This window comes from Labrus bergylta, chromosome 12 (genome assembly GCF_963930695.1).
Source record: "Labrus bergylta chromosome 12, fLabBer1.1, whole genome shotgun sequence".
NCBI classification, from domain to species: domain Eukaryota; kingdom Metazoa; phylum Chordata; class Actinopteri; order Labriformes; family Labridae; genus Labrus; species Labrus bergylta.
Genome location: NC_089206.1, coordinates 15,272,898 through 15,296,304, shown reverse-complemented (window position 1 = coordinate 15,296,304; position 23,407 = coordinate 15,272,898). Strand labels below are relative to the sequence as shown.

The 23,407-nt window shown below is 39.5% G+C and overlaps 3 protein-coding genes and 1 non-coding gene across 4 annotated transcripts in view; 1 reads left to right on the top strand and 3 right to left on the bottom strand.

Annotated features, from left to right (window-relative positions):
• wnt2bb (wingless-type MMTV integration site family, member 2Bb) overlaps nucleotides 1–14,492 on the bottom strand; it is a 30,285-nt gene extending 15,793 nt beyond the window's left edge. The window contains exon 1 of the mRNA XM_020635076.3: nucleotides 14,368–14,492. The gene's annotated coding sequence lies outside the window, so the exon portion shown is untranslated. The remainder of the gene's footprint in view (nucleotides 1–14,367) is intronic.
• Nucleotides 14,493–16,974: 2,482 nt separating this feature from the next.
• On the top strand, nucleotides 16,975–20,072 carry fkbpl (FKBP prolyl isomerase like). Its single transcript, XM_020635077.3, has 4 exons — nucleotides 16,975–17,098; nucleotides 18,107–18,277; nucleotides 18,387–18,667; nucleotides 19,285–20,072. The coding sequence occupies exons 2-4, from the start codon at nucleotides 18,109–18,111 to the stop codon at nucleotides 19,927–19,929; spliced, it is 1,095 nt and encodes a 364-aa protein (XP_020490733.2). The 5' UTR covers nucleotides 16,975–17,098; nucleotides 18,107–18,108; the 3' UTR covers nucleotides 19,930–20,072.
• A 195-nt stretch (nucleotides 20,073–20,267) lies between these two features.
• trnaf-gaa (transfer RNA phenylalanine (anticodon GAA)) lies at nucleotides 20,268–20,340 on the bottom strand. Its single transcript has one exon. It is a non-coding gene; the product is annotated as a tRNA-Phe (tRNA).
• Nucleotides 20,341–20,815: 475 nt separating this feature from the next.
• Nucleotides 20,816–23,069, bottom strand: ebp (EBP cholestenol delta-isomerase). The gene is made up of 5 exons (XM_020635087.3): nucleotides 22,916–23,069; nucleotides 22,331–22,643; nucleotides 21,859–21,895; nucleotides 21,630–21,760; nucleotides 20,816–21,535 (listed from the first exon to the last, which is right to left on the bottom strand). Exons 2-5 carry the CDS (start codon nucleotides 22,638–22,640, stop codon nucleotides 21,318–21,320), a joined length of 696 nt encoding a protein of 231 aa, XP_020490743.1. The 5' UTR covers nucleotides 22,641–22,643; nucleotides 22,916–23,069; the 3' UTR covers nucleotides 20,816–21,317.
• Nucleotides 23,070–23,407: the final 338 nt, after the last annotated feature.

Genomic DNA, 23,407 nt, shown 5'->3' with positions numbered 1-23,407 from the left:
CTAGCTGATGCAGCATAGTCAACCATGAATCAGTGAATTAACCTCTGAGACAATAAATCCTCCATTTATGTCTTTCTTCTTTATGTTCACAGGGTAAAGTGAGTTCCTCTATATTCCTAGACTGAAACATCAAGTAGAACACCTTATATGTTTTTGTGTGGAGAAACTTGTGAGATTTATGAGAAAAGTTATAATGAAATCCCTTTATTTAGTCTTCGCCTTGCCAAGTTCCTGATGTTGGAAACCTCACCAGAACAAAAGTCCTCCTTTTGAGGTCAAAAAGTGGATCCACACAAGTGTGACGATTGATTTTAGGATTTAGTCTGTGGGGGAAGATTTGTGTCAGCTGTATTGTGATTATGAAAATGTGCATATGCAGATGAATGCAAAAAAAAAAAGTTATTTTTGTCAGAGTGGCTGCTTGTCATCTTTGCAATCAGCTAAATATTACTCCAATGCAATAATGTCAAAACCTGATGACTGACAACAAAATGTACAGCTCAGCTGGTTTTGTTATATTTTCAGTCAGTTCTTTAGTATGCAGAAAAATGACAACACTTGAATATTTAAAATATAATGTTCATTGTGTCTTGATCAATCTGGAGGCACTGAAATGATACAGAGTTGTCCTATTTTCTAAAGTTATATGACTTGGTTTATATGACAACCTGGAGCAAAGAAGTTATGAAAAACATTTGAACACAGGAAATATTTTAATTTTAGGAGGAAAAAATGACCGCTGTGTGAGCATGTTCACTGTGTCAGGGATTGGGCTCTGACACAGACACTGTCAAAATGGATTTGTCTTTGTAGTGGTGCTGGTTCAAAGTTGGTCAAGTTATCTTCTCATTTCAAAATTCCCACACATCCCACACAGCTGCGGACTTTTGAAAAGTCTGGAATTGTGCCGATGCAGAAAGCATTGTCTATTTCATCAATGTTTGTTCATTTTAGAACTAAGCCTTGTTTTCTCATCTTATGGTTGTGGAAAATGCTCTGATAATGATACAGGTTTAAATGCACGAAATGACAATGGTGGACACACTGAATCCCAATTGTGTGGCCTACTTTGTTGTCTTTGGGAGCCATACTGGATTTGTTTTCAATGGTAATAATCCATATTGCTTCACAAATAAATGATAGTGTGTCTTCCTGAATTATAGTTCTCCGGATGCAAGGTTATGAATATATGGAGATTTCCAAAAATAAATATTCTGAATGTAAGGTATATGTTCATTTATTTAAAGGGGCGGTCGTGGCTCAGTGGATAGAGTCTGTCATCTCTCAGGCAGAAAGTCAGGGGATCAATCCCCAGCTCCAGCAGTCACATGTCCGATGTGTCCTTGGGCAAGACACTTAACCCCAAATTGCTCTCACTGCTGCGTCAGCACGGTGTGAAAGAGTATTAATGGATTAGTTAATACTGATGGACAATTTACATTGTAGCCTCTCCCATCAGTGTGTGAATGTTGTGTGAATGGGTAGGTGTGACCTGCAGTGCAAAAGCACTTTAAGTAGTCAGAAGTCTAGAAAAGTGCTATACAAGCTCAAGTCCATTTATCATTTACACTCCATGGTTGCAATTAGAGATGAAATGTTCTTCAGGTATAAACTTACAAATTATGGAAAATGGAAATATAATGATATTCATAATTTGATTTTTTTTTTGTTATTTAATATAACATTAGAACGGAGTAAAAATATTTTTCTGGTACTAATTTTAACATATGAGTAGGTCCATGGATCCCTCAGTTAAGTCTGTATTGTGCTGGATATCTGAGCCTTATATGACCTGTGAAGAGGGTGGCATTGACCTCATGGTTGTGGATGCATAGAGCCTGGTTTGGATACTGTGAGCATGAACACTGTGTGATTGACGTCCAAGTCTGTAGTGAAGGTTGTACAGGCTACCTGGTGTTTAAGGTTGAATTCCTGAGTGTGGGTCCATTACGGCCCTTTGGCGAAAGTATTTGTGGTGAGGGCTCAAAGTTGTAGAAAAGGTCCCTCCACGCCCTGAGTGATGAGAGCAGGGTTTAACCAGCTGCAGGTGCGCTCAAGACAGGCGGGTATGGCCTTTGAAGTGAAAGCCAACTGGGACCCCGGCCCATCTCTGACCAGCAGCCAGCACAGACACATTCGCTTTCAATTAACACTCTCCCTTCTTGCCCATTTGCTGCTCTTTTTCTCTTGGACCTTTTTCAATACTCATCTACGTGTATGACAACAGCTGAAAAAAGGCGGTAATTTAATCTTTATTTGCTGTTGCTCGTAATGAGCTGATGAATTCCCTGCAATCACAATGCCAGGATTATTTTTCAGAGGTCTTTTTTAACCATAGATGTGCCTGTTTTTCGTCAGTGTGTGTGTGAGAGAAAGAGTGCACTCAGTTCTTACCTCACCTCTCTCTCAGGCCTCATGATGTTTCTCAGGGCCAAGCAGAGCATCCAGAGAACTGCGAGTCCTCAGACCTCTGACATCCTGATCTATTGTTTCTCATTTATCTTTTTGTTATGAAATCCCAGAACTCTTCTCTCTCATTCCCTGCCATCTGAACACATCCTGCCTCTGGTACTGCTTAACAAGCAAGCAAGTCATACAAGCTTTGATATCTAAAATACTGCAAATGCTTTAGCAATATTTGATTTATATTCCCATACATGCGCTTGTATAATATAAGCATGCATGCTCACATCTCATTACAGAAAGTGAAAAGAGAAATTAATGGCTGTTTTGGTGGTAAGTGCCCTGTAGGCAGCTACATCTGGCTCCTGTTAGCCACAAGCATAAAAAAATCAAATGTGGTTTCGTACTAGGCATTTTGCACTAAAGACATACTCTCTCTCTCTCTCTCTCTCTCTCTCACACACACACACACACACACACACACACACACACACACACACACACACACACACACGAGCACACACATGCAATAACTGGGAGGTAGGACTCCAGCATGGTGGTCACCCCCACCAGTCCCAGTTCCTCCATACCACCTTAGTGAACTCAGGAGACATCAAGGGGCTCAGACAGGGACTAATGCTCCTGGCACAAACACTAACAACAACCCATATACTGCCTCTATACAAAATATGAAACCCTTAAAACCCTGTGGATACCTGTCTGCTGTGCCTCTGTTAATATGTCTGAGTGAGAGTGGGGGGTGTCAATGTTTTTTTTTGTGAAAACAGACTGTATTTGGACTCAAAGTTAGGAAAAACAACCATTACAAAGAATGTGGATGTGAATTTGAACAAAACTAACATGACTAAGAATCTACAGTGATGGTAGCCCGTGAGGCTGTGTTGTAAACGGATGCTAATCATACATACATGTTCACAATGACGATGTTAACCATCTGGCTTTAAACTGATAATATGTTTATATCATGGTCAGCACAGTTTAGTTCAGCATGCTTACATTTAGTAATTAGTAATTAACACAAAGTAAAACTAAAACCAGGCTCAGTTTGGATAATCGGGCCGTTTTGAGGTCCGATTCTTCCTTCCCGACAATCGCAGGGTCGCTCCTGACTCGATGCTGGTCGGTACGGATTATCTGCTCAGATAATCGTGTAGTGTGAGTGGTATAAAGATCCAATTTATTTCAAACATGTTTGATATTAAGAATTTAAAATCTTGACGATTACGTCATGAAAGGGTCTGGCAGAAGTCATGTTTGACTAATATCACTGAGCGAGATGAGGGAGGACAGTAATAAGTGCAGTAGTGGCGACCCGCCAAGGTGAGCTTGACAACTGTAATGCTCATAGTTACAATCGTACCGCCAACTCTCACTGAAGAATATATACAACCCATGTTTTCCGCGTCGGCCCAGATATTTCTTGAATGTGTGATGCGTGCATGCTAGCTTGAATCACACAGGCAGAGCGCGATAGAAACACGTGTAGTGCGTCTACTGAGAGTGTGTTATTTAAGTTGTATCGGTGAGTTGAACAATTACAGTAACATGGTACAGTTTAAAGAAACTACTAAAGCAACTAAGAAAGAGTTAAATGTGTTAACATAAAACAAGCAGTAGATTATACAGTATTGAGTGTAGTAATGCTAGCCTGTTATATCACAGATGTAAAGGTATTAAACAGTGCATGTATGTTTGTCTAAGTGTATAATTGTATACAATGAAAATGTCATGTGTTATTGCATATTATTCATCATTGAATGAAATCCAGCAACAACGTGTTTGTTTGTTTCTTCTGTATTTCTCCACTTACAGTACGCTGTACAGGGGTGTAACATAAAGAACAGAGCTATACTGCTGACATGGCAAAAGAATTTAGGAAAGGGTTTTGATGAATTTGCCAAAAGTGATTCATTTAGAAAATAATTGTTTTACAACTAACTGTATATTCAGGCCTAAATGACAAATTTATCTGAAAATATAAAAGTTGAAGACTCAGATGTATTTCCTCTGGGACAATGACCCAGAGACTCTCTTTTGATAAATTGGACAATGCGCCTGTGTCACACATTGGAATGATGCAATTGTGTGCTACTGTTTAAAACAGGAATATTTTAACGAGTTAGTCAACAGGATGCTTGAGACATGCAACATAACACTCATGGACGAAACAACTGATTAGACTACCGCCACATGCCAGATGTCCAAACACATCAGTGTTCACTCTGTGGTGCATGGCCATGCAATGCTTCACTGTAATCCTGACTCATTGGTAGAGGAGTCATCCTCATCTTTTCTGTTGGTAGTGGGGCTGCTAACTCTCACGCTTGAACCATGTTTTTTTGTGTCTGAGTGTGTCATCATAATGTTAATGGTGTAGCAGTAGACATCAGCATTAAGGGAAACAAACTGTTTATGATGTACAGGGAAACATGAATTCACGCCTTCTAGCCCAAGCCGCAATCTCTGGTTTTGATATAGCCAATTCATAAGTGCAAATGCGTTTGTTTTTTTTTATTCTTTTTTTTACAACCAACAGAAAAATCAAAAGTTTTGATCTCTTTAGCTCATTACTTGATTGATAAAAACACAACTGTGTTTACTAGGCATATAAAGGGGCATGCCATGATCTGATTTGACCAACAGGTTGCAGTTGTCTGCCAGTAGGCTAGGCATCACTTTAGCTAAATCCCATCATTGACCTTTAACTGGTGTTATTTTTCTTATTTGGAATATATGCTAGCTATGATGAGCTAGATGGGCATGTTTAAGCAATTAAGATATTTAATCGGCCGGCCTCAACCACACCTCTGTGCCTGATTCTGGATTAATCAGAAGTTAGGTGGAGTTGACATTTCCAATATGATTGATATTTTTGGGCTCCATTATACCTCTTCAGAAACGTATTTGTGACTTGGGATTAGTACAAGGAAATCGTTTTTTTCAAGGAACGTTTCAGTACTGTTTAAGGGTCCAATAGTTCAACTCAATTAGCGTTACATGTGTTACCGAGCTTTCTGGGTTTGCCTAAATGAACACACTTTTGTAAGAAAAGAATGCAGTACACAGAGGTAGCCTATTAACTTCTCCCACCACAGCTTCAGCTTTATCCAACATACACATGTACAGCAAGCCGGATTACAGCAATCAACTACTGCTTTACAGCAGCCACACTAACTCTCAAGGGACACATTACTCCAAAAGGTGAGAGCATATAACAAACACACAGCAGTCTGTTACAAACACTCCATGTCAGCCATGCTCAGGAAAAGTGATGTCTGGAAGTACTTTTCCAAAAAAGACAACAGTAACGTGCAATGCAAGCCAGTGTTGAACTTGCATGTAATAGAAATACTAGTTTGATACTTAACCACATTAACCACATGTGCTTGAAGCACACGGGTAAACCAGCAGAGACAGACAATAAGTAGTCTTACATGACATCATTCACTGGATAGTGGAGATATGCTCCTATTTGTGGAAGGACACTTCCACGGACTGGTGGCATTTGTCAAGTCGGAGTACAAGCCACAATCACATCAAACAATAGATACGAGAGTGTAAACCATGTGAGGAAAATGCAGCAGAATTGAGGGCAAGTTTGCAATGTGTCGACAAAGTGGTTGTTAATAAAGACTTGTGCACAGCTCTCACACAGAGTCATATTTTACTATCACGTCATTTTATTCTGAACTAGAATTTTAAGACCGCTGTCCTACAGATATGTAGTACTGTTGAGTGGCACACAGCAGAAAATATAGTAGGCCAGGTCTGGGAGGTTTTTTAAAGTCAAATGCTTGTGAGTAAGTACTAGTTCATAAGGTAACAAGAATACTCAAATATTGAAATTACTGTAAATGCCGATCCCTATTTGTGATGTCACTGAGACTAAGTCAATGTTTTCCCCCAATAAAGACTTAAATAACTTAATTTATATAATTTTCTGCATTTCTAATGGCGTCTGAGTGTCACTGAGGTCAAAGTCAGCTCATCCTGTGTGTTCCTCTGAGCCCGGCAGGCATGTCTGAAAGACTCTGGAGCCCTGTGAGTCTGTCTCTGGCTTTCAATTTCCTGCCAGGTTAAATCCTGGACTAAACAGCTATCTTGAGTCCAGCTTGGGTGGGATTGACAGCAATCCAATAACTTGTGTATTATCAATATGAGCAAGTTATGTCACAGTTATATCAGCAGTATGCACACTGGTTCACAGCTTTGAAGAAAGTATATCTTATTCCAGGAGACATAACAGTCAAGTGTACATGCTTTTGTCATGAATGTTTGAGCACTCACATCACCCAATCCTTGCTGCTCTTCATGTGGGAAAAAGTGACACCAGTCAAATATAGTATATAAAAGCGTCTGTGATTGCCAAGTTGATGTCAGAAAGGTTCTAGAGACTGTCGGCATTTAAAGAAAATATTTTCTCTGTGAAGAACACTCAATTTCACGCCATATTTTAACAATAGTTGTGTTGTTGCCGGCTGGAACGGGCCAGTAAATGCTGGCATAATTTTGGCAGCGGGCTGGCACACATCCTAGACTGTCAGAGTGAAATGTTGCCCTCATGTCAGCTCTCAGTAAACTTCAATATCTCTGACTGTGGGCCTTCTCATGGTCTCCGGAGATCTGACTCAGCTCGAGATAGACCAGGGCTTAGATCAGCCTCTGGACCACTTTCAGGTCCTGGAAGCATTGCCTGGCTTGTTGCTGCCAGGTTCAGGGTAGGGTGAGGATCAGAGAGCTTTATGATGGCTTTTTTCGCCTTGTTGCAACATACTCTCTAGATAGTGATGGTAGAAGAACTCAGATCTTTTAAACAAGAAAGGAGGAACAAAAAATATACAAATCAAAAAGCTAAAGTTATGCATTCTGAGCTATTATCAGGTTCATGTAGTTAAAATACTTAAAATAATAATATAAGACCGATAAAGTTCTGCATTTAACTATTACATTTAATACTGCTTCATTAATACATGTAAAGCATCAATTCATTGTTCTAACTGGAAAGGTGTAGATTTTTATGGGTTAGAAAGAAGTTCAGTCACCAAATGTAAACTTAATTTTTGGGACATTCACTAATCTTTTGTTTATCTTGAAAAAAAAAAAAAAAGAGAGTGTGGCAAAATCCTTATGAGGAGGCATGGCAACCAAGACCCCACCAGAATTACCTCCACTTTGACTATTTTGGCCAAGTCTTTACGGCAATCTCTTGTTACTTATCAGCAATACAGTATCTTACACTATTATTGACCGTTATTATACTTGTTTCTGATTGGTTAAGTAACCATAGCGATAGTCTTCTATCCATCGATAGCACACCGTTGTAAAGAAGAGCAGGTGGTTGTTAAGGACACAGTTCTCATTACGGAGACGCTGCAGGACTAACTGTGATCATATCAATCCTCAAAAAGAAGTCCAGTTAATTTGACCTCAGTCTGTTTTGGGGAAAATAAATTATAACCGCAGAGAAAAGAAGTTAGAAGATGCAAAAACTGCAGGCTATGACAGAGAAATCCTTAAGATTGAAAATGGTCCATGAAGATACCAATTAATGGAACAACATTCCACAACAACAATACAACATTAAATTGACTTAGCTTTATTTATTGTATTTAACATTTATTTTAACATTTAAACCAGGATATCTCCATTGAGGTACAAAATCTATTTTTAAAGGAAGTCCTGGCCAAGACAGCAACAAAGAAAAGTTCCTTACTTCCCCCTCTAAGGTATGTTGGACCGCTTACATTTATACGTCAGTCCTACCCAGGAACCATCTGTGTCATATGTTCCACATGTATCTAAACCTACCCACCCCTTTGAGTCTCCTGATGTACACCTGACCTGCTCTACTAACACTGATCCTCTCACACACAAATGTTGCAATGCCTGGTCGTCTCACCATGTGCTTCTAATCCAACTTTGAGGTCCTCTCTGGTGGTCTTCTGTCTCTCCTACTCTGAACTATTTATCTGTCCTTTGTCATTGAGCCCTCCCTCCCTTAACTGTTCTCTCATCAAATGTTCCAAAAGCCAAACTTATTGACTTCTTTGAATTACCTGGGTTGTCAAGCCAGCAGTCTTACAGGAATATTCAAATACTGTCATGAGAAACAAAAAGGCAGAAAACCCTCATGCTGGAGAAGCTGGGAAATGTTTGGTATTTTTGCTTAAAAATGAACGTGAAAGAGCTCAGCTAACAGCTTATAAAATAGTCCTAGCACCTATACAGCCCGGCTCTTTCCAGATGTTTAAAAAATCCATCTACTAGCACCTCTGAAGTTAACTGATTTGATAAAAACAACTGAACTACAAAAAACAACAAAAAAGACCACATACTGTGACAGAGTTTACATGGCATTACTTGGGCGACAAATAAGAGGTCTTGAAAATCCCAAGGGCTGCCTTATCAGCCTGCTCTCTGTGGGATTTAATACAGACGATCTATTGCTCATTTAGTGGGCGCATGTGTGTGTATGTGTGTGCCCTGCAGCAGACTGTAGCCAGGGAAACACATTGTCCACATTTAGCATGATAAAACTGGAGATGAAAGAACTTAGCAGGAACTTGTCCTTAAGGCTGCTGCTGTAAGCTGTCAGCAACAATACTCAGCCTAGTCGTGTTATCGCAATCAGAAATACTTCATTTATCTCTTCAAGTATTATTACTGCACACTTATTGAACAAGTTTTGGATTGTGGATTGCACAGTTAAATTTTTACAGTTACAAAAATAAATAGCGGGAAAGTTTACAATTTTTAGGGTGGATATGAGTGCAGGGCCATACAGAGTGTTTGACCATCAGTGCGAGGAGTTGTACAGTTTCATGTCCACAGGCTGGAATGACCTCCTGTGGTGTTCTGTGGTGCATTGTCGGGGAATCAATCAAGCACAGAATGTTCTCCTATGCTTTGCCAGCATGCCATGGAGTGGGTGGGAGACATTGCCCATGATGCCACGTAACTTGGACAGCATCCTCCTCTCTTACACCTCGGTCAGAGAGTCCACTTGCCTTTCGGATCAGTTTGTTAGTCTATTGGTACCATTATCATTAAAACTGTATGTCAGTTTAACACTATACTTACAAGGCAGGAAGAGATTATCAAAAAATGTTGGACATGGTCATTTATGAGGCATATGATATTAATTCAACTCAAGGAACTTCACAAGGATTCAAAAGCGTCTCCAGAATAAGAACAATGAACAGGACTGAACGAGAAGGAGGAGAGTCGAGGAGTGACTGATTGCCGGGCATCTGACCAAATGGGAACCAGAGACGGTGAGATGTCAGAACTACTATAGATTTATACTTTACCTGCTCCCCTGAGATCTGCCACACATACACCAGCTCCGAGCAGAACAAAAGAGGGGGGAGAAATATGAAAAAGTATGGGCACCAAGTCAAAGGTCAAATGGTGCGAGAGAATTAGTTAAAGAGGCCTACAAAGATGGGTGAGAGAAAGCATTACGTTCTGAGTCTGAGGAGAAAAAAAAGCTGCATCAGCTGGGTCTTATTTAGATCAACCTTTTGTACTCTGAAAGAAGGCCAGCGCGCACGTCTATACATCTGCCCTCCGCATGTTTGACTGTAATGGGTGGGCTGCCCTTTGCTGCCTCAGCCCTCTCCTCTCACTGCCCTATATCTGTCTCCAGGGTTCAACAGTGGTCAGATCGCTGTGAATTTACAGTCACTGAAATGGTATGCTTCAATGGGAGATTTTGATTCTGATATTTCTGATGCTTAACTTCAGAATTTTATTCTGAAATAGCAAATTTTGACCTAAAGTACTTGTTCAAGTTTCTTTGGGAGTCGCTTTCCAACCCATCTTTCCCATTTGACTTTGATGAATTTGAGCTTTCTAAACTATATTGATTGAGCCTCCATAACATACCAGTGCTTTCCACTTTCTGTGTGCAGCTCATGGCAACCTGGGCTCAATTGCTTCTGTGTTTTTAAGAGTGTGTGTGTTTATATTATTGTTCATGTTTAAGAACAATATAGTGTTTTTAAAGCTCTTCCTGATTTGTAACTTAGGTTGCCTGTCTTGTGTATTTTACATCAGATTGCACTGGGCTGTAGGTTTCTTTTGCACTACAGTTCAAGACAAATTTTCCCTCAGGGACATTAGGGTACGTCTTAAACAAAAGAAAAAAATGTATTTTTGGTTCTCCCAATTACAACTTCTTTCTGATTGATGCTGCCACAGGCTGGTTGTTGAGAACCCTGCATGAAGCCTCAAGTGTAGCCAAGAGACACATGACTGCTTACAGACCTCAGAGCTGCTAACTGTTACTTTGACTGGAGGCTGGTCTGAATTAGAGCCGCTCACCACCTCTGTGGACCTCAGACCCGGATTCAAACCTAACTTTTGTATAAATCACATCATGTCAGGTCATTTTTCATCATAACTTGCGTTTCTTTCACTGGTCAACTAAGCTATATCTTTGTCTCTCTCTTTTTGCTCTATTTCTTGAAGAGTCAAGTCACTTTTTCAAAAGAGATGAAAGTGCATGTGACTCACTTTTTCTCTCAGGCCTAACAGTGAAGGTCTATCCTAAACACAGCTGTAAAACCTTTATGGGTCTGTCAGCTAAGCTTTAACATCCAACCCACTCATAGGCTGCATCATCAGTGATGGACATGCTTCCACTCTTTGCTCTTTTTATATCTGACTGGCTGTAAAGAGATTGCCTTAAGAGTATTGGCATGCAATCTTTATGTTGTGACAGTTTAAAAAAATATATTATTTCTTCTTTAAAAGCACCAAAAGGAATGTATAGAAACTCTATACACTGTAACTGAATTGTTGAATTAGTGTACTGCTAATGAAAAGAAAGAGAGCAGTGTAACATAAGCAGGTGGCAGGTGTGTGTGTGTGCGTATATGATTCTTATTCACTGGTGGTGGAACACACCAGCTAAATGAGTCTAACTGGCTTTATCAGTAAGTGCTCAGATGGTATCAAAAGGTCACATGACCTGCCAGACTGTATGTAGGTACGACTGTTCGAGGGTGAAACATATCCAGATGTGTTCTAGGATGCATGCGTGCAGAGGCCTAATGGCCCACAGTGGCTTTCTCAGATCACCCAGCAAACACAAAGGAACACATCAAAGCTCTGTCTGAAGAAAGTCCTTAGGCCCCCTCACAGGAAGACCCCATTACAGCTTGTGCAGCGATAAAAACGGTCCCCCCATCTGCCCTGTGGCTTCTGATAGCCATCTCCTCCCCTCAGTAGGTTCCTAGTCAGGCTGCGCAGGTCCGACTCTATAACGGGCCCCAAGAGAAACGACATAATGGGGTTAACTCTGTTTATGCTCCAGCTAAAACAAATTTACCTTTACTTAATGCCAGATTTTCCTTATTGCTGGTGGGCCCACACATATTAGCATACTGCATTTCAAATGTGGAGACAGTTTGTAAGCAAATGTGTCCGTGAGAGCACATTTAATAATTTAATCGGATCAAATCACAGAGGATAAAGTCTGCATTAGAAGTTAAATTACTCTTTCAACGTGTAAAATACATTGATATAACTTATAACTTATGTAGTTTGACTTGACACTCAGAGCATACACACACACACACACACACACACACACACACACACACACACACACACACACACACACACACACAGTTTGCATTTACAAATCTCTTCCTTTTTTTAAGATTTATTTTTGGGCTTTTGTGGCTTTATTGTAGAGATGAGACAGTGGGTAGAGTCAGAAATCAAGGAGAGAGAGAGGGTGATGTGGGAAAGGAGCGACAGGATGTGATTCATATCGCTCTGTTCCCCGTGCAGCTTTGGGACTCTTTGACCACTGTCTGATTCACCTCATCCGACCTACAAGCAGAAGTTAAAAACTGCTAGGCCCTGTAGTAAGGACTGTTAAGAAATGGACAGAGGAGTCAAAGCAGGAGTTACAGGCCTGTTTTGATTGCACTGATTGGAGTGTTTTTGAAGCTGCATCAGCAAACCTTGACGAACTCATTGACACTGTGACATCTTACATCAGCTTCTGTTAAGGACATGTGTGTGCAGACCAGGACCTTCTGCACATACAACAACAACAACAAGCCCTGGTTTACACCTCAACTTAGGAAGCTGCGTCAGGCCAAGGAGGAGGCCTACAGGTGTGGGGACCGGGACCTGTTCAAGCAGGCCAGGAACAAGCTGACGAGGGGGATCAGGGTAGCAAAGAGGAGCTACACTGAGAAGCTGAGGAAAAATTTCTCAGCTAACGATCCTTCGGTGGTTTGGAGAGGACTGCGAGAGGTCACAAGCTACAGGAGACCCACCCACCCCCTTGCAGGTAACAACAGACTGGCTGAAGACCTGAACAGCTTCTACTGCAGGTTTTCACAACCATCACCCAGCCCATTAACACCACCCCAACACTCAGACTGTGATCTTCTTGCTGAGCCACCTGAAGGACATCACAGGCCCCCTTGCTGGACCCCCTGCAGTTTGCCTACCGGGCCAACAGGTCGGTGGATGATGCAGTCAACCTTGGTCTGAACTACATCCTGCATCACCTCGACTCCCCTTTTTCTGTTTGTACTTTAAAATGTAAATAAATTCTGAACTAGCATGTTTAGTTCACTAAATGTGTCAGGACTGAAACATTGCAAATTATTCATTGAAAAGAGCGCACCTTAGCAGTATTTGTTCAGTTCCTGAAATTACTCCTGTGCTATTTTGAAAAGCCCAAAAAGAAGTTAAGAGGGATTGTGCTTGTTAACTTTGGCACTGGGAAGTGTTGAAATATTCTTTTTTTCTCTCTTTAGATCAATCACAGAGTTTTTTATTTAGCATTGGATGCACATTTCAATTAATCATGGGCGTAATCGTTTTGATAAGACTTTAATGTTCATGTAAGACTGCACCTGCCACATAAAATGCAGTACTATGATGTCTTCTTGATACCCTGGGAGCTGAACTGGAAGTTGAAGTGATCTCATCATGACATTGTAATGTAGATGAATAGCCCTGAACCTGGCCCACTCCATCACTGCTAATGGAAGAGAACAGTCATACTTCACTGCTTGTGCAACTCTGCTGCAAATCAATCTGAACTACAAGAGCTTTGTTTTTTTTCATTGATCAGTCTAACTCTCTAACGCATATGACTTTGATAGATACAATATGCCATTCTTAGCGATGCAACAAGTGGTAGAATTCAGCCTGTTTCATTGCCCCCCCCAGCCTCAGGATCAACATTGATCCTCACTTGACCTGGAAATCTCAATAAATGAAACTCCTCTGGTCCGACAGCTCTTTGCTAAAGATCTCACCCAAATGCTCAAATGTTGTCCTTCATTTTTAAACAGTCTAACATGTGATGAACCTGTACTTTTTTGAGTTGTTCTAATATATTAACCATTAGTGGGGTAACCACTTGCAATAAATCCTCTGCCATAATGCTGACTTTATTTTGTGAAGTCTCAACCTTTCTTCTTTTAAACAACAAACAGCCCAGAGGAAGTCAAACTACCTCGAGTTAAAGTGCTCAACACAGTCAAACATACATGCCTGGACAACACTGTATTCAGCTCTCTCTCTCACTGTGAACCATTAACACCCTGTCGTGTGGCCCGATCTGTCAATGAGTTAGCCTCTGGCCCGCGTAGGGGTGTGGAGGTGTATATATTTTCTGCGTGTGTTACTGTCTGAAAGTGTTAAGGAATGTGCAATAGAGGGATTACATGCGAGCTGGCTGTTGCTTTTATGAGGACGAAAGAGTTTTCTGTTGGAGAATCGTTTTGTGTTCAAAGTATAGCCTATATCTATTACCATGAAACAGAGGGATTCATTTCTATCTATCTATCTATCTATCTATCTGGTTGCAGCTGTTCCCTGGATCAAACCCCTGGCAGGTTGCGCCTCCTTTCTGGCGAGTATGGAGCGCTCGGAGAGCTCTGGGATTTGTGCTTCTGAACTTACCCGGTGAGGTGTTTCACAAGAGGCCAGCTGGGAAGTCTGAGGGAGCCAAGAGGAAGGTAAGAGGGTTGACGGAGATGGTCAGAAGGAGAAGCAGAGGAGAAAGAGATAAGATTGATAACACATGGGGAGAGATTCATCGAGTGATGGTCCTGGTTTCTGTGTGAGAAAGAGGGGAGGACGGAGAGTTGCAGACAGAAATCGCTTAGACATGATGATTGTGATATATATAGACATACATTTTGCTTCACATTGTTTGCATAAATTATGATTTGATACTGGAACTTCTTTTTAATGCTACATATCAAAGTAGCCGACTTTTTTTTTTAAAAAACAAATAATGTGTAGAAACACAAAATATTGTCCCTAAATACTGACGTCGAGAAACATTTAAAAAAAGAGGAAAACTGAGACACTATATTGAAGACGTTTGTTATGTTCATCGTTGTCCATTCAAGATATGCAAGACCACAAAAATTACTTGTCATATTTTAATTTTCACAGAAAAACATTTAGAAGAAATTGAATATAGCATTACGTTGACCTACTGCAGTAACTTTTTCATCCACAAACAACCAGCTAAAGAAACAAAAAAGGACATGTTTCTGTATGATGACCTTTTACTGATGCTGTGCATGTATTTTCAAAATGTTTATATATTGTTTCTTCAAAAATGTTTAATCTCTACAAATTCAATAGAGTACTAGCTACACCTGTATTTACTCCAGTTAGAACATATTTTCCCTCCTTCTTTCTATTCATTTTTTTTTTTATCTTGCTCTAGTAAAGTGCATGTCAGAGGGTTTTGGAGCATCCCACAACAATCCAAAAATTCCTGTCTTTTATGAGAAAACCTATATAAAAAATGTGTTATTGTGTTCTGTTTAACATCAACATCACTTCAGGTCTTTACAGTTACCGTTGCACTTTATAAATTGACCACTAGGTGTCGCCATAATGCACAAAACACATCTTTCATTAATTATTTAAATATTGGTTCAGATCTCTTTTCTTCTAGCTTTGGACAACCGGAATATTCCAGATGTTACTTTTTGATAGAATGATTTTTACTTCTGAGCTTCTGAGCGCTCCTTTTATTAGATCTTTATCATATGTAATGCCCTCACAGTGGATTTTATTTGAGTGCTATTCCCTGTTGCTGTAAAAGAAAACTGCCAAACTGCCCTTAAGTACTCAATTACAAGTATATAAAAAGTTTTCCCTTATCAGAAGACCAGAGAAGGGTTAATGTAGCCCATATAATATGTGTGACAAGTGAAGGTGTGGAAGAGAAAACATCCTAATATTGTATCATCATTATGCATCAAAGCATTCATTGTCATGACGATGGTGGATGCTCTCAGAGATGCAGCAGGTATTGCAAGTTTGTCTGCAACTTCAGCTTTGTTGCATTCACCACTTTGTTGTTGTTGTTGTTAATGATGGGATCAATCTTCATTGTGTGACCTAAAAACTTGATGATTACTTATTCAAACATTTGAGACACTTACCTATTTTTGTGCCCACATTGAAGTTAATTAATGGGCATTGTGTGTTTGTCAAAATTTACCTTCATATGGATTAAAGACATGGGGCCTTAGCTTTGTTTTTATTTAGCGTTGTGGGCAAAAGAGAAATTTCCTGGGTCAGGAAAATTTCTAGGACAGTTAGTCTGTTTCGATTGGTAACAGGGAACAGGAGGCAGGACTTTTCTTAATGGCATTGTTTGTTTGTTGTCTTGGGAGTAGCTTACACAGAAGCCTATAGGCTAAGTTTAGGTTTGGTTTTGTAGTGTGCAAAATGTGACCAGACTTTCCAGAAATTGGCCCTGTGCTCTTTTTTAAGAGCATTTCCCCATCTGCTTTAAAACAACAGGACTCTTTTTTGAAAACAGTCCCCTCTGCTGGCTATAAAAAAAAAAAAAACAATGCTCCTAGATTCATTTCACTTTTGAAATTAGAAGTTATATCCACTTACACACTCATATGGTCTAATAGTGTCAGACATCATTCTGAACATTAACAAGTGTTACTTTTATAAAACTTTGTTTGAATGTATGAAAATAGATTTTCTTACAGCCAGATGTGATGAACCATTCCTTCTCACAGCCGATGTCGATGGCTTTAGTCACTGGCCTCCTTAAGGTTAAGGGAGAAAGATACAGGATTTCAAAAACAGGTCAATCTGTTTTCATTTTTACCGAGGAGAACTATTCCAATTTTTACTTGTGTGTATTAATGTGCGCTTGTGTGTATTAGGGTCGGGGGTGATGCAAGGGATGAGGTTTGTGTAAGATGAATGAATGAGATATTAATTGAAATGTGTTTATATTTATCATATTCATTTGTATTTATTTTGTCTTTGTGTGTTGTTTCTTGGGATGTAAATGTGTAAATAGCCTACCTCATGTGATCCTGATTTCACTTGTTCAATGTTTTGTTATTTTTTTGTTCAGTAAAAGATTTTAATTAATACCATGTGATGGAAAGTATGAAATTAATAAAGATAATTAATTCAAACAAAAAAAAAATCATGTTAAGTAGCCTCATATAGCTTGTACTACATACTGCGGTACAGTAGGTGGCGGTATGCACCTTTTTAAGTCATGGTTTCCACCCGACATAAAACCAGAAGAAGAAGGAGCAAGGCAGCTCTAATGTTTAGCTTGTGTACAATCTGACTGAGTTAACAGTGCAAGTGATAGCTAATTCTTAATTTGGTACTTCTGTAAAAGGTAAGATATGTGCATGTGTTCGTTTAGTACTTTCCTAAATGCAGCTGATATTTTGTCGCTTTAATGGTAAAATTCAGGTGTGTTGTCAACTGCAGTTTGATCTTACCTCAGGTTTACGTTACGTGAAAGCACATGTTAAAATAGTGTGGCTAACTTCAAACTGTTTGCTGTAATTGCCATTCATTTCTTTGTCTTATTGATAAATTAATAATTTATTTATTTATTTATTTATTTTTTAATTCTTAAAAATGACGAATGTTTGCATATGTAGCTGAGGTAGCAGCATGACTTGTATTCGCTCAGTGCTCACAGCTAGCAAATCTCATTTCACCTTAAAATTCCTTATGGTTATCTCTCCTAGTCCAGCTTTTAGTATAATATTTTTGTTGCTCTTATTATCTTCTGAGAAACAGACACTTTGCAATCATATTGTGTATGTCGTGGGATTGTTGTCGACCGTTTTTATATGCTACATTGACAACTTGTCCACATGCGTAGGCATTGTTGTCGTGCGACATTATTCTACTTTAGAAAGACAAAAAAAAAAAGAAAGAAGAGAATAGTATCCAGAAAATATGAAGCACTCAGTGGTTGCAGAGTGTAAGTGCTAGTGTTGTTCTGTTACGTATGAGAACGGGAAAATATTCTTCAAGTGGTTTGTAAATGTTAAAGGTTTTCACCGAAAACAAATGTATCTTTGCTGGACCTCTTAACTAATTGCCAGAATGTAAAATCATTATTTACTAAATTCACTATATTGAATTATTTGCGAAGTGAATGTTGATTTCAATAAAAGTTTATGTTGGAAACAAATGTTATTCAAATTTAATTTTAAATGCTTTACTTGTCTGACTCTGCAGGTCACTATTTAACATACGTTTTGTTTATCTGACTTCGTCTTTAACACACAATGTTAATAAATACTTCCACATGCCATACATTTTCATGTGTATTCTCATGTGTGTGGAAAGGATATATGATCTTCTTCTTATGTATGTCTGAACTTAGGTATGGAGCCTGGTTACCCTTCAGAGGTGCTACATGGCAGTGAACATGATGACCATGATGAGGGTGTCACTTCCTGGGTGTCGCTGTGTCCCAGAGGCCTCTGGAAAATCCAACAAAAGCGAAATGGCAGGAAGAGACAAGAGATTATTTCTCCTCCTGGAGATGATGCAAGTATGAGGTTTTTCTGTAACCCACTCTCATTATAAATGGTTAGTTCTCAGTTCATGTTTTGTAATAGAGGTGTATTGCATTATATTCTAGTTTAATTGTTTTTTTCAAGCATGCAGTTGCAGTCCGAGGTTGGGTTCATTCTGTCAAGTCCGAGTACGACTTAAAGCTTCCATGGATGCAGCAAACAGTGAAGTGTCAGAAAATGGGAATGAGAAACTTGACCGGTCACTCACAGGAGTTACGGATGCAGAAGCCACAGCCTTTCCAAGGTGTCAGGACTCGGTGTTGCAGGTCCCACTGGGTGACTGGATAACGCTGAGGCTAGGAGAGGGTCAGTGTGACATCACAGAAACATGTGTGGAGGGAATGAGAGCGGGAGAGAAATGTGAGGTAGGAGTTCTTGGCAGAAGTTCAATGTTTTTTTGTATTGTGTAACTCTTGTTGCCAGTAATAATGTTTGGTTCTGAAAATTGTCTGTAAAAAATAAAAAAATTGAATCATTATTTGAATCTATAGGCCTATAATCTATGAAGTTGGGTGGATTTATAGTAGGTCCTATAAGACATGACAAAAATACTTAAAGGATCATTATGTAAGATATCTATTGAATTAAATCATAAAACGACCTTACTGTATGGTCAAACATTGAGGGAACATGCTATGTTGAACAGCTGGCTTCCCTCACAACAATGCAGCAGCCAGTATGTCCTCCTTCTTAGCTTTGATCCTGGTCTGTAATGGTCTGTTTTGACCAGGGTTGGAAAGCGGTTTTAAGGCACCCCCTAATCCTTGATATCAAGGATTATTAACTAACTAACTTTTGCCTAAGGGGACTGGATAAAAATTTGTCTCTATTGCAGAAAAAAATACAACTAATGATATTAATTTTACAAAGAAGAAAAAAGTTGTGGAGCAGATTGTTGAACATGGATTGTTAACTCACAGTCATGCATAACTTCATTTTTCAAGCATGAGAAACAACCTGATCATCCTGCTTTTATTTTCAGATACTGATATCTCCAGTGGAAAATGGACCAGATGATGAAAACACACCTATATGTGCTACGGTTGAACTCAAAGCTTTCACACCTGGCAAGGAATCCTGGGAGATGTCCGCTGGTGATAAATGGGATTGGGTGAAGTCACACAAAGAGAGGGGTGGAGTGAAATTCAGGCTTGGGGATGTGTGGGGAGCAGCAGACAGCTACAGTCGGGCCCTCAAGCTTGTCATCACTCTCTACGGACACATTAGAGAAGCAGAGAAAAAAGGACAACAGCAAGAGGCAGAGGAGCACACAGACTCTGGGGATAAATCACAGTGCCTTCCCTCAGAGAACGAGTTCAGAACCACCAAAGCAGAGCTCCATTCAAACCTGTCGCTGTGCCAGCTCAAACTGAACCAACCTGAGCGCGCTAAGGCCAATGCAGCTAAAGCCACTCAGCTGGAACCAGGTGGCGCCAAATCCTGGTACCGACTGGGCCAAGCCTGCCAGATGGTGAACGAGCTGGAGGAGGCCAAGCAGGCATTTAGGAAACTGCTGGAGCTCCAGCCAGAATCGTCCGCTGCTTTGAAGGCACTAAAAAACATAGCAAATAAAGAAAAGGAGACAAACACACAGTTGGGACTCAGACTCAGCAAAATGTTCAGCTAAGAAAGGAATATTATCAATTTAGAATCACGTTTCTACGGCCACTGTCTCAGCTCACAGGTAAAGCTGTAAATGTGTGAATTTGATGTTTTATGTGTGAGTTGGTTGAATGTAACTTAAAAATAAAATATACATGTCTGAATCTATTTGGGTTAAGTAATCAACTCATGGGAGTTATTATATTAAGAGATCATAACAGTAGTCTGTGATTGTGCACAAAACATGAGAATGGTTGAAGAACAATTAACGATGTAGTTTATTTGGTTGTCCACAAGGTGTCGGCATTTAATCACACTTGCAGAGAGACGCGCACGCTGCTGCTATGCCGCTTTGTGAGAAAATGCCGAAACCCGGGATCGAACCAGGGACCTTTAGATCTTCAGTCTAACGCTCTCCCAACTGAGCTATTTCGGCGGATAGACATGGTGTCATGCGTCTGTTATTGACAAACATATGATACAGTACGATGTTTTGTACATCAGTCGATGACATGTTCAATGTGCGGGGAAAAAAAACGTCTACATTCAACCAACGTGGCACTCAAACCAAGGAACATTTAACGAGGTTATCCAGGTCAGTTCTTTTTTTATTCCTACCCAAATGTACGAACCCAAAAGTTCGCAATTACTGATTTTGACAACCGAGGCCAACCATTCGATCTAATTAGCTAAACTTACAATTTTCACTATTTACATATATGCAGTGTGGAAACCTTAACATGCCTTAAGCGGTTTAAACATACTTTTTAGATTTAAGATATTATCCTACATTAAACCCACCGTCTAAGATTATTGGCTCGAAAGTCTTAGTTTAGGCCTTTAATATATAAGAATATCGTAAATGTGTCATAGAAGTTGTGTGTGAAAGAGGGATTGGATATCACATAAGATAGTGTTCACACCATTGATAAAATAGTTTATTTGTATTCATGGTGCCTTTTCATTTCAAAACTTTTTCAGGAGTCTTGACATATAAAAGCAAATCTAGACCCTGGCTTTGTTCATTTCATTGTTTATTCTGCTTGCTTATTCGTGGAAAACAGAAACATAGTATTAAGAAATATCCTCTGGTCCTCTGAGGCTTTGCTCTTGATGCTCCCAGAGGACTGAACAAAGTCATGGTTTTTATTGTCATATGCACATAGAAAAAAAAGTTGCACCATAAAATGGATCTTTGTTTGCTGGCAGTGAGTATTCAGAGGCAAATGTATAAAATGCAACAAACAAAAAACAATTGAAAGATTGGATCATGAGCAACTCCAAACCACCAAATATTTATTTTCTTGCTGTATCTATAGTGTTCTAAAACAACCAAGAGTTTATGTTCTCTCTTATTTAGCTTTTCTGTTTATCTCCCTTAGTATTTGTACTAAAGGTCCAGTTCATTCTGTTTCAGTTCCTTTTAGACTGTGACTTTGTGATGTCAGTGTGGGTCTGGGCTGCTGACAGCTGTCTCCAAGCATCCACAATGAGCACAAACGGTATGAAGATCCACAGGACATTCATGAACACAAAGTAGAACCAGAAATAGATGGGGTGTCCCAACTCGCTGTGAGCATAACCATCCCTGTGCTCTGTAAAAAAGTAAAGCACTGCTCCGTACAGCTGACCTATAGAACCAGATTATTTAGTAAGTACCATGATGTAAACATGTTGAACAACCACTAAAATAGATTCTGAGATAAAAAGTGAAGGTCCTCTTACCCAGTGAAATGATGAGTTGCAGAACAAATCTGTAGGGCTTGTTGTTTAAGAAGGCAAACACAGCCCAAAAGCTGAAAGGGCCCCATAACCAAGCAGTCACAGTCTCCATACACACAGTGAAATTATCCGCTCTAGATAGAAAATACATTTGCCAAGATACAGTAAGTTTAGTTGATTCTTTTTATTATGCTGGAGTTCATCATAGTTCTATTAAAAAAAAGTTACTTACATTACATATCGACTGTCTCCTTTGGAGTACTCTTTCCCTGTGAGAGAATAGTAGACAACATATTGAAAACAAGCTTCCAGTTTATGCACTATTTCAAACATGTTGTATTATAGTATGTTCATATTATGTCCATATTCTTTATATTATCTGTAAACTAGTATAGCATGCTCACTGCATCTTAATCTGTATATTATAATCCTAGGAATACACTTATATTTATAGCATTTATTTATATTTATAGCATCCCATTAATCCAGCCATCCAGATATACCTAATAATTCACTTTTTTTAGTCTACATCTGTAAATTTTGTAATTACTGTACATAGCACAGACTCTTGCACTTTCTGCTTATTTGCACTTCTGGTGAGATGCCAAACCTCATTTCGTTACTCTATACTTGTATATGTGTAATGACAATAAAGTTGAATCTCATCTCATCTCATCTCATGTCTTTCTTGTTCGTATACTCACACAGCTGTGACAGGAAGCTCTGGTCTCCTGGAATAGCAGAATAATAGAGAGAGAACCAGCCTTCGATAACACCATGGATGAAACCACAAACTGCAAACCAGCATACAGCCAGACGCCTTGGGGTACTAAGCCGGCCAGTGGCTCCCTTCTGACCAGTAATGATCCAGGTCACAAGCAGAAACACCCCAGAAACTGAAAACAGGAACACCAGGATCTCTGACATAGACCGGTCATTGGCTACATAGGTGGGTATCAAAAGGTCCCGTGGCCAGTAGGGATGAAAAACTCCAGTTGCTTTTGTGGCATCCATCACCTGTTTATAAAAAGGTTAATTGTCATCACAATTCAGAAACATCAAATTAGAATTTCAATAAATTCATTAAACTAGCCTATTTGATAGTAAATACACCAGGTCAGTTTAATTAATAAATGTGCACTTTTTGCGTTGAACTCTTGGGCTGCACTTACAATATGTCAACAGAAAATGTATTTTCTTTATTTACAACATTAGTAAAAGTCAGTTTTAATGCACGAACGTAAAAAAAAAGAGACAAGAAACAGTAAATTGCGTGTCTTTCTTCTTACCAGTAATGCTTCACAAACGGTGTACGGCTGCGTGTAACCTTATGTAAAATAGTAATATATATATAAGAAGAAATAATCGCCAGCTGTCTACCTATGTTCAATATGAATGTAGATAGACTGAAACGCGGAACTCAGTAATATAGTAGGCGGTTACTAGTGGTACAAAGACCAATCAGACAACGGTATGCATCACTCGCGATAGACCGGCCCCGTTCATTGGCTCTTCATCTCGGAACATGAAGTCTGTCGTTTGCAACCACCAATGAAACCACGTCCCCAAGTCCAAAGTACCGCCCTCTTTTATGAGATACTTATATGAAATAGTTTTGGTTGGTGGAAGCCGGGGAATTATTAAAATGTATGTCTTACATTTGGACTGTAATATTGAGAAACGAGTGAACGAGTGAAAACAAGCACAAACACCAACCAAAAGAACTGTAGACCCAATTTTGCAGAAATCCACCGTGGTAACACAACAACGGGATAGGCTAC